Below are 12181 nucleotides of genomic sequence, written 5' to 3'. Positions count from 1 at the left end.
AATCTTACTGCTACCCCATAAAATGTTGCTTCATCCTTGTCCTAGAAACAACTGCTGATTGCTTAATTATTATGCAGAGAGTACAAGTGGAATAATACTAATAACAATTTTAATTCATAAAAGGACAGTCCTCAAGTAAAACTGTACCTTAATTGTACCTCAAATACATATATTTTTTCTCGTTTTAGACTCAAATCTGTATTTCTCCTTGTAGTTGTTGGCATAAACTTTCAGATAATGTTAGTGCTTATCTTTCACGGGTTTGTATTTTCTCTTGGTTTCATGTACTTCTCTAACTGCATCTTAAGGAGTCTAGTCTTTTTTTTTTCCTTGTAACAAAAAATTACTATATTTTGCATTGATATTTAAAAAAAAAATCTCTTATTCTTTTCTTTACACCATCCAAGTTTTGATCTCTCCCCTTTGAAACAGAAGTTGAAAATAAAAGAACTTTTACATATATAGGTAAATTAATACACAATATGAATGTAATAAATTCTGAAGAGCAAAAATGGTGAATGATCATTCAATCCTTTGATCATTTCTTTCTGTTTCTGTAATACATAGTTCTTTTATATTTACAGGAACAGGAATAAGCCAATGGATAAACTCTTCAACTTCTCTTTTTTCATTCTGCTTCTCTCAGCTGACCTTTATATCTGGAGTAGATACACTTTTTCCATCCTACCCTGATCTCATAAATTTTGAAAGACTGTCAGTATTCTTAAAATGAACCAGCATAGCAGATTCAGCAGTTTAAGTAATATGAATGAGGCAGAGGTTTTTGTCTTGTTGGGAGCTAAAACAATTTAGGTCAGCCTAGAAATTATATTTTCAGATCTCTTGAGCAAAGTTACAAAATAGTTGCTTGGATATACTTGGACTGTGTTCATCACGCAGTAGTAGTACTAATTATAAATGCTGTTCATTGAAGGCTGCAGCAAAAGGTTCCTCACTTTCTTTGGTGTAGGTTTCTGTGATGTCTGTGCTATCTGAGCTCCAACACCCATCAAGTGAGGCTAATGAGGTCTCCAAATTAAGAGCTGCTACTTTACAGGGTGTCAGGACAGTGCAGAGAATGGAGATTGGGAATAAATTGCTCAGAATTGCTGAAACCAGTGAACAGATATAATGGTGCATTCTGAACAAACTGCAAGTGCTGCCCTGTAGTGAACTCCACAGAAAGGAAATTACAATGATTGAGTCATATGGTCATGAGCATGAAGTTTGCTATAGTAAGGAGATCGTGAGAAAAATGCTAGAATAGCCTATGCCTTTTTTTATTGAAGGAAAATACATGAGTCAAAAGCTGCATTATTAGTGGGGAAAAAAAATCCAAATTCTGAATTTCAAGGAATATCTTAAAATAAGCAAGCATAAAAAAAAAGTGAGTAATCTACAGAAAGCGAAAAAAACTATCGTAGCAAGTAGTGATGATCTACTTTGTCTTAGGTAAGGGTAGCAATTGGAGATTAAAAAAAAATACAAAACAAACCATAAATTCATGTTTCACTTATCAAGAAGCAATTTATTGGCAGCTGCTTCTCATAATCAAGTTTTATTGCTCTTTTTTTGCCTTCTTTTTATATAAATTAGGGGAAAAATATATCTATAGGCCTGTTAAAAATTTCATTATTTGGTTCACTGTATGAGTACTTCAAAGAGTGTACACCTTATAGTTGATATGAACCATACATTTGTGATACCAGATGCATGACAAGAGTAAGGAAGAGTGTTATCTTTCATAAATCTTTGGTAGAAAAATTGGATTTTTTTTTTCCTGCTATGTATGCATCATTTTTCATTAAAATTAAGCAAGACATTTTTCTGTGTCTAATCGTGACATTTTTAATGTGTCTCAATCAAGAATTGCATAAAATTTAAGATATTTAAAGGAGAAATATAGGTGGCAGCAAACTGGGAATTTATTTAACACATGCTGTTTTAGATGCACACACACATGTAAGCTAAGGTCTTGAGCAATAAAAGAGGGGAAAGAAAATCCATTCTAATCAGGAGAGACCGGTGCTATACCTCATAACAACTTCTCCATACACCTGAGGCACTTAGTAACATTTTGTATAAATTTTAAGCAAAACCTCTTAGCTTTATTCTGTAATAGAACAAGGTGGAAGCAAAATAACTTCTTGTAGTTTCACTTCCTTTATTTAGTAGTTCTTGGTTTTGTTGTCTCTGTAATCATTAAAATCCAGATTAAATACAATAGCCATGCACTTCATTATCACAAGAGTTTAAAAGGTTTGTTTAAAAGCATGTATGCTGTCATTAAGTGATACATTGTGTGAACAATCTTTCAAGGCATCACTGAGATATAGGCATTGTTTTTTTATTTTATTTTCTCAAGTGAACTTTATAAAATTGGATTATGTAATTGTTTTTGAATGAATTTGCCTTATATCTTTGTAATCTTAGATGAACACAAATTTATAGGAGGAAAATTAATTCCATTTCTGTGCAGTTAATGGAATCATCCAGAATAACTAGCAATTTTATTTCCTCAGCATTTGGTTTTTTTCCTATGTCAAAAGTGAGCTGTGATTTTTTTCACTTTAAAAAGTCCATCATCTTCTGCCTTGGAAAAAAAAAGTATTTCATATATTTCTGATCTGTTAGCTGTATAACCTGGAAATCTAGCACTTCACAGATTCAATAAATGAACCTGTACATATTAAATATTTCTAAGATGTTATTTTAGACTGTGTAGTAGATTTTAGATCTAGGTTTTTATTCTTTCTAAATGCAACAAGATGGATACATGTAAATGTACCTATGTTTTTTTGAAGAGTTGATTAAGCATAAGCTTGTGAGTATTGAATTATAGTCAGACTAGCATTGCCATATCTTTATACGTTTTCTGTCACAAACCTTTCTCCTTCCTCTTTCTTTTTACTGTGTGCACAAGTTCCTTTCTCCTAACTTGATGAAATTCTACTTCCTAAAGACATAGTTTTCCTTGATATGTAGTACACAATTCTACTATTCTTAGCTTTCCAAATGGTATATTGCCCTGTTTTCAGTACATTAAACAACATAAGTAGTCAAGTTACAAAGGTATGCAATTTTTAAATTGTGAGGATTTGAGAGCAAGATTCTGCTTTTTTAGGTAGGATTATAATATTTAGTGTGTAATGTTTTTTATATTGAATAATTGTGGTTTTTGAAAATTGTATACTTTAATACATAAAAGTAAGGCATGTGACACAAAATACAAAAAGTTCTACTAAAAACATGGAATTTTTGATGGTTGTTTAATCACTTATTAAAAAAGAGCTATTTCATAGTTAAATGCTTACACCAAGTTTCAGATATAATCAAGATCAATGCAAATTTCTGTGTCACAATTAGGTATGCAGCTGAAGTGAATTTTCCACAACTTTCTGTGAATTCTGTTGATAAATCAATAAATGCAAACCTTGGTGCATCTGTGCTCTTTATGAAATATTTGTTAGCTCATGAAGAATAAGCTTCATGAACTGCAGGGCCACTTTATCAATTTATTATTTATTCATTTTTAAGGACTACAGCAGTTAATTAAATTTGCCAAAAAGTCATCTGGAGTTTAAAAGCTGAGTTTGATTTCCTTTAAACGAATAGTAAATAATTACTGCTAAAGCGGGAAAGATCAGATATTGAGAAGCTGGATAATTGAGAAACTGAGGAATGTGTTTTTCCTACAATATTTTTCTTTTCATGTCGTCCTTTTATAATTGCATTCCCATCTCCCTATTTATTTCTGTGTTTGCAGAGATTTATTGTTCATGTTTGGCAGTTTGCCAGTACTGTGAACCATGTTTTGCTTTGCTTTACCCATTCTGCATCCCATAAATCAACTTTTCAATGGCTGTGTGTCAGGAAATGGTAAATGTGAAGATATAACAACATCAACAATAACAACAATAATAATGTAATTTTATCTAGAATTAATTCACTATAACAGGCATGGCTGAAAATACAGTGAGAGTCAAATGCTACTTAACCTTCATGGAAAAGTAGAGATTCTCTGTGGACAAAGATAAAGAAATCTGGTTTAGAGGAAGATTAGAATCATCATAGCCACAACCCTTTTGGTGTCATATTTAGCAGCAATTGGTTTTGGAAGGCAGTTAGTGCAGCAGGTAGGAATGTGGAAGAGACAGGCAGAAAATCAGAAGTGCTTGTGGCAAATTAGGGAAGTATATTAGCTCTTCATAACTTAGAGTCAGTGTTCAGTCTAGATGAAGCGTGATAAAGCCAGCACCCAGAAATAAAGTTCACATAGCTCATACTCTGCAGGAGGCTGGAGGTTTTGCTGGATGAGATCCCAGCCTCCTGCCTATGGGAAAGGAAAAATGAGGGTTAGATGAGCAGTTTGATTCTGTACTATGGATTTATTGATTGAGGCTGTGCTGCACCCATACAATGACTGGTGGTGGGGAAGGGTGTCCCCTCCTTCATGGTAATACAGTGTGTGGCCTGATGCCTCAAGCCTGTTCAAGCTGCCTGCACACTCTGAGAGAGTTGCTTTTCAGGAAAAATGATAAGTGAGTTCTCAGTTTCCATGTACTCACTGTTGGTTAAATTGAATCTCCATTTAAATGAAACTTTACTTCTGTACAAAGATTAAACTTCTCACAGTCTTTTATACAATAAAATGTATTCTTTGGAAAACAAATATAGAAATATTAATTTATAGAAAGTCATCTTAAACTGGCCAATCTTAATAGAAATAATTTTTCTTATGGCTCGTAATAATATTCAAAATTTTTCCTGGTATTTTTTAATGCAATACTTCTTGTGCTGTAATTAGAAGTGAATTTAATTGTTATTCTTGTCCATTGTAGGTGCAGAGATCCAGAAATAAGCAGCTGCGTGAGCTGTTTCCGGATGGATTTAGTATTCACCATGCGGGAATGCTGCGGCAAGACAGAAGTTTGGTTGAGAACTTGTTTTCTAACGGACATATCAAAGTCCTGGTTTGTACAGCTACACTCGCTTGGGGTGTCAATCTACCTGCTCATGCTGTTGTTATTAAGGTAAGAGCTTCCCTACTCTGCAAGGGGTTATCTTGTCTTAAAAGAAACCTGTGAAGAAGTATAGATAGGCAGATCTCTTGTGAGTTTTGGGCCTGGAGGGGAAATATGTGATTGACTTGAAATGTTATTTATATCTCATTAAACTGATTCTCTCCAGTGGGAGTCTAGTTTGTATAGTAAAGATTTAAATATATCAAAGATTATGAAAGGATTAGTTAAAGTACACTTCTGAAATCATGCTATATTTGCCTAATTTCAGTATTCAGCTCATCAGGATTATATTCATGTGTATTTATGTTAATTTTTATTAACTTTTCCTCAACCAGGGAACACAAATATATGCTGCAAAAAGAGGCTCCTTTGTTGACCTTGGAATTTTAGATGTCATGCAGATATTTGGTCGAGCTGGACGGCCTCAGTTTGACAAATTCGGAGAAGGCATCATTATTACAACCCATGATAAACTCAGTCATTACCTGACTCTTCTTACACAGCAGAACCCAATTGAAAGCCAGTTTCTTGAAAGCCTTGCAGACAACTTAAACGCAGAGGTAACCTTTGATTTGTTTAGAGAAATTAGCAAACTTTAAAGGATTGATATTATTTGAAACAAAAATGCAGTGTTGTCACACTTAATAAAATTTTATTATACATATTTTATAACTGTTAGTGTGTAGGTGTGTATGTTTAAGTGAACTGCTACATATATGAAAATGGGGGTCTTTTACAAAAGATAGTAGGTATTCAAAGTAGGATAGAGGGTCAAAATACCATTAAGATAAAACTGTAGCAACAGCATTTACCTTTTAATCAGAAGCAGTTTTGTAGAATTTAGTACATGTTCTGCCTAACTGAAAAGTAAAATCCACAAAAAAATTAAAGCCTATCTTTCTATATGTAACCAAATTCAAGTTTTTGACTGCAGTGTAGGAAGAATAATAGACTTGGCTTTAACGTTTTTTGTAAAGGCACTAGACATTTTTCCAGTTGAAGTCAACCAGTTTAGCTAAACTGAAATGTCCAGTGACATAAAAATCCTTATCATTTTGAAAGATGTGAGATTTGGTCTGTTAAGAATTGTCTTTTAAAGGTGCTTGTTATTTTATCTACACAATTCTTACATATTTGTTTATTTTAGCTTTTCATCACTTTTGCAATTTAGCCATCTCTTTTTCTATCACCCAAAAAAAAAAGAGGAAAATAAATGGAAGGCATACTTGCAGTGGGAAGATACATTGCTCTCAACTGTTTCCCATTGACAATACTTAATGATCCTGGAGATAGACACCTCTGAATATTCTCTAAGTGGAACTGGATGGATATTCAGTTATTTAATATTGCACAGTAGCAACTTAACACATTAGCAGTAAAAATTTACATTCTAAAATTGGTTGTGCAGGTCAGGATTATCTGTTGTTGTTGTTGAGCACCAAAATAAGTCAAGTGAGAATTAGAGTCTTGGGATACTGTGTGCCTTTTTACTAGGAAAACATCCAGCCAGATTTCATAGAAGAGCTTTGGGTTTTTTGGTTTTTTTTGAGATACATGAAGTAGACAATGAAACAAGGGTTTACTTCACAGCAGAGGCGTTTGCTGCTTTTTTTCCAATATTAAAAAGTTCGTATTTTTTTCTGATTTTGTGTATGGTAATAATCTGGAAAGAACAGTGTACTCATGGCTTTAAAATCAGCCCAGATTCCATAAAGTGACATTTACAGGAGCTGAAGATGCAGTCAGAATTTAATCACTGTGCTATCACAATAGCATAGCAAGGGCATGAAAACAGCATATGTGATATTACTTATCCTGCTGTCAAAACATGCAGGAAAAATTAGTACCTGCCAGATTTCAGGTAACCAATACTATGAGCACTGATAAGGAGCTATTGTGTCAGTGTTTTTTGGAAAGTAACTTTTTAATTTCCATATAATTGGAGTCAGTCTAAACTTCTGTGTATGCTGATTTGATTTACTACAGTGGAATTCTCTAAGAAAGATATAGGTGATATAGAAAACATTGTTAAGTTTATCTGGAGATGACTATTCCAATAGTGTGTAACCTTCTGGGGGAAAAAAAGCACATTTTAAAATATATGCCATCATACAAACCAGTAAATAGTCTTAAAAGCACATTCAATTTTAGTCATCTTCTGCCCTTTGGTAAGAACAAAGCACTGTGTGAATACAAAATATATTGGTTTTGGCTGATTTGTTACAGAAATCAAAACAAGTATGTTGATGACCACTGTCATCTCCATAACAGAGCCTGTTGTTAGCACCAGAAAAAATGCACTGATGAATGATAAAACAACATACTGTAGGAGCAGAATCTGCTTTTATTGCGAGTCATTCAGGAAATCCAAATGCTTATTATCTAGAAACAAAAGAGAAACAAAATTAAGGCCAGAAGCACTGCTGAATTGTTTAAATTCTTAATTTGTTATGGACACACCAGTAGCTGAAAGAAGGGCTGATAAAATGGAGGCAGCAGTTGGAAGTATGGGAAGACTTCATGTTTCCACAAGAATATGAAGTTGCTTTTATCTAGACCAGCTCTCTTGGCAGAAATAGGTAGATTGTAAGAATGATTCAGATATTTGGGGTAATAGATCATATAATCCTAGCCACACAATTGATAAATGGAATCTAGGGCCTTGAATTTTTACCTAGACTTATGTAGTGCAGGAGTAAAAATTTGGGCAATAGTGCAAAAAATTGCAGTATTTCTAATCTCCATATAAAAATTAATTTTCTGGAAGTGAAAAATTTTCCAGGAGGATGGTCAAAGGAATAAATGAGTTTCTGTGAAAGGAGCCCACCAATTTTTCTGTATGCTTCAGGAGAGAACAAAGGCAAATCAAGATTATATGGCAGAGTGTTGTGAAGTAATAAATGAAGTAATATGGCAAAAGATTGCAACTCTCCTGGAACAAGAACCAGGATGTTTTGGCTGCAATGAGCCAGTGGCAGGTTTAGAAAACAAAATTATGTCAGCTGGGTGGTTAGACAGTAGAACTCTCTACAGGGAGCTGTTTCTAAACAGAAAAGTACTTTAAAAACTGTCCAAAAATGGAATCAAAATCCATTTAGGGATACCAAGTGCAAAGTCAATATCTTTAACTAAAGACCTTGAGATGCAATAGTTAAAAGAATTTGGAAGACATTTATGATGCTTCTTCCTCATTGCCACATTTTGCCCTTCAGCACTTGGTATTACCTAACCTCAGAGACAGCTGATCTTGGTGCTTCAGTGCTTTTGTTCTTAGGAGAACTACAGACTCTGAAAACCTGAAATATATCCAACTTCATTGAGTTGACACCAAAATTAAGACTTAAATGTGTATATCAGCATGTCAGTCTGTGAATTCTCTCCTGCAGATCTGAGTTTTGGTTTGGTTTCCTGTTTTTTTTTTTTTTCTCAAAAAATTTAGCAGAATAGTAAATGATAAGTGATGATCAATGGAGGCATGGAGATGCTCTTCTTTTTTTGATGAAATTTTGCCAGTGGGCATAATAGAATGCAAAAAGAAATAAAACCAACAGCTGGTTAAGGTACTTTGTTGAGAGGAGCAAGTCCTGGGGTAGTTGACCAGCTGGCAAACAGAAAATACCTACGGCTGTCTTTTCTGGAAATACAGGAAGAAAGATAAGATGCAGGGGATGTGGTTTAATTAGACCATAAACTTTAACTTATCTGGGAACTATCATCAATAGCTCATACAATGCAGGTCACCATTCCTTCCCTAATGGTTTCCACCTGATGGAGCCCTCCCTGACAACCACAGCTGGACTCCAGCTTGTTGCTGGGATGACTCCTTTCCCCAGAGAGCTTAGGAAATGATTTGCAGTGCTGGACAGTGGGTATACCTTCCCCAGGGTGTGTGCCTTAACTTGCATGTGCTCTCGATTTTCCTCTGAAGACAGGAATGTAGAACATGGTGACTTTTTTAGTCTGGACAAACCTCTTAATCTTTTGCCTTGAAAGAAAGGGTTCTCAGAAGAGATGAAAAATTCCTTCAGAGTCCTTCCTAAAAAAAAAATCACTCAGGAGGTGGATGACTGAATGGCTAATCTAAGTGTGAGGCAAAGCACAGGAGATTCTGTCTGGCTTGGGACAATTCTAATAGCATAGTTATTTCAAAAGTTTCACAGGAAGAAGACTATAGTCTTATGGTGCTGAAATAGTAATTTAAAATCCACTGGTTTCCAAAAGAAACAGAAAATTAGGTTGTAAGAAAGGTTCTTTGATCTCTTAGCCTAACAATAAATACTTGATTCATATATGGAGATTTTTCTTTGTGTAATCTGATTCAATGATACAGCATATATAATAACAGACATTATATTTCTGAAAAAGGCACATACATGTAAAAACATAAGGTATATACTATAAAATAAGTTTAGTATGTATTATAGGTAACATTTTTATACAATTTTCTAATCGACAGAAATAATCGAGAGGAAAAAAAGTCATTTTGCACAAACTGCTCCCCAAAAGCCATGCTACTTATATCTGTTTACACTTTTTTGAAAATCAAAACCACCTCCTCTGAAATGTCACCTTCATAAGGTTTGTGGTATAGCATTTGTAAAAAAAAAAAGGAGGGGTCGAAAAGAAAATAAATAGCAATAAATGCTGCTAAGCACCATGCACAATGATGGCAATGTCAGTCACTGCAAAATTAGTGAAAATTGGGTGATGCTGATTATTTCTGTAATTTAAAATTACACAGTGAGTTGAATAAATATAGTACTCAAAATTGCATTATGTGGGTGATTAAACCCCATTGTTTACCTTTGAACTCTGAAAAATCGAAACTGTTTTATGACAACTGGTGCAACTGGACAATACAATGTCAAGATTGTAAATATTTCTACTCATCAATTATTCCATCTGTAACTAAATGCCTAACACACGGTCGAGGAAATGCTGGAAACTTGGATCATTCATACCGTTCTAATGTAGGATGAATTTTCAGTCCACGATAACTGTACTTGAACACTAGATGGCAGCAAATATTTAGAAATTTCTCTGGTTTTTTTGACTGCACTGAAATAGGAGGAAGAAGGAAAGTGCAGTATTATATTTCAGTACTGTATCTCAAGCCCAAGTGTATTTCACAATTGCTTTTTTCCTTCAGTTTTGCTTTTAGCAATGGAATGGAATGGAATGGAATGGAATGGAATGGAATGGAATGGAATGGAATGGAATGGGATGGGATGGGATGGGATGGGATGGGATGGGATGGGATGGGATGGGATGGGATGGGATGGGATGGGATGGGATGGAATGGAATGGAATAGAATGGAATAGAATAGAATAGAATAGAATAGAATAGAATAGAATAGAATAGAATAGAATAGAATAGAATAGAATAGAATAGAATAGAATAGAATAGAATAGAATAGAATAGAATCAGATGTTTGAACAAATGGGGCAAAGAAAAAGTGAAAGGCATTTCGTTTTGGTTTTGTCAGACTTTGTGGTGCTGAGTAAGAAGAATATTATGTTTTTGTGATTGTTAAAGTGGTTGTTGAAAATGCTTCTATGTTGTTAAGCCATTTCAAGTTGTGCACTGAAAGATATTTGAGTAATGCAAAGGTGCAAATGCTCCAAATAACCTGTGTGCAAATCAAGTAATAGTAACCTGTGGGCTCTATTCCATGTTCTCCCTGTAGTAGTCTGTGAAGAACTGAATGCTTTTGTAGCTCCTTCAGTGCATTATGTAGCTATATGTTTCGAAAAGCAATACAGTGGGACTTCCCCCAACCTCCTTATGCTTTTGAAGAACAAAATACCCCTTGAAAAATGTGTTAAGCAAAGCCTAGGGTTACTCCATGGTATTAGACATTGATATTAATAAGGTTTTGCTGGATTTAGGTTTACTTAAGGCAGATATGGCTTTCATTGTTATTTTTTTACCAGATATTTGGAAAATGTCTGTATTGTTATTAAGATCTAGGTGCTTCAGTCTGAACATGCATATGTGCTCAGTACTGTAGGCTTTTTTAAATTTTTTTTTCTGCCAAGTCACGTGAAAGATTTATATGAATTCCAAACACCAATAAAACAAAAACAGCTTTAAAAATGGAGTAATGGATCACAAAACTTTGGTAAGAGGGACTTTTTTTTTGCTTTAACAATCAGCAACAACTAAAAAAGGTTTGTTCATGGGACATGCAGGAAACATGAAATTCTTCTGGTAAAATCAGGTTAACTGAAATTAAGTGGTAAAATACTTCTCGTGAATGTAACCATTACGAAATAAAGCTGAAGTTATCAAGTAAAAATATGTGTGGGGCCAACAACTTGGTAATAAAAGTATTGAATTTTCAAAATAAAAAATTCATTTAGTATAAAAATGGTTTGGTATGCCTGATTTAGCCTTGAAATGTAAATAAATATGTTTTTGTATGTATATGTGAATATTACCTGTTTAATTTTCTTATATTTTGATATAACAAAAATGTAGTGGGTACCTGTATGTTTGACTTTCACCTACAAAAGGAGAAAACTATTTACAAAACTATGTATAAAGAGATTGCTAAGTATGAGGAAGAAAAAACCTAAAGATTCTTGGTCTCAATTTGTTTAGGACCTGATAGTGCTTTGGCATGATGAAATTAACCTTTTAAATATAGATCCTTTTCTTTTCAAGTACTCTTCTTTAAATTACCTTGGTCATATCCACTAAAGAATTATTTTGGTTTGTCTTTTAATTTTAAAAATTATAAGTGGTGTAGGAAAGATCATTTATGGTCATCATATCTATAGTATTGTGTCAAAGCAACCCATGTTATTAAATGTTCACAAGGTAAAGATGCATAAGTTATTGTTTTTGGATTATTTCAAAATTATTCAAGTTGGAAATATCCCGACACTTTCTTTAATCTCATGCTAATACTCTGAATTCCATGTGTTCTCAGCCAAGTACTTATGTACAGCTGTAACATATATTCTTAATTTTGTCTCTTCTCGTATTTCCAGATTGCTCTTGGCACGGTTACTAATGTGGAAGAAGCAGTAAAGTGGATAAGTTACACTTATCTTTATGTACGGATGAGAGCAAATCCATTAGTATATGGCATCAGTCACAAAGCTTATCAGGTATAAAATGCATTTTAAAAAAAAATCTGTAACCTGTTTTG

The 12181-nt window shown here is 33.9% G+C and overlaps 1 protein-coding gene across 1 annotated transcript in view; it reads left to right on the top strand.

Annotated features, from left to right (window-relative positions):
• ASCC3 (activating signal cointegrator 1 complex subunit 3) overlaps positions 1-12181 on the top strand; it is a 248206-nt gene that overhangs the window by 145336 nt on the left and 90689 nt on the right. The window contains exons 15-17 of the mRNA XM_056487382.1: positions 4842-5033; positions 5360-5584; positions 12021-12140. Coding sequence (XP_056343357.1) covers positions 4842-5033; positions 5360-5584; positions 12021-12140 — 537 coding nt within the window. The remainder of the gene's footprint in view (positions 1-4841; positions 5034-5359; positions 5585-12020; positions 12141-12181) is intronic.

Source organism: Oenanthe melanoleuca, chromosome 3, assembly GCF_029582105.1.
Source record: "Oenanthe melanoleuca isolate GR-GAL-2019-014 chromosome 3, OMel1.0, whole genome shotgun sequence".
Lineage (NCBI taxonomy): Eukaryota > Metazoa > Chordata > Aves > Passeriformes > Muscicapidae > Oenanthe > Oenanthe melanoleuca.
This window is presented reverse-complemented; position numbering and strand designations above follow the sequence as displayed.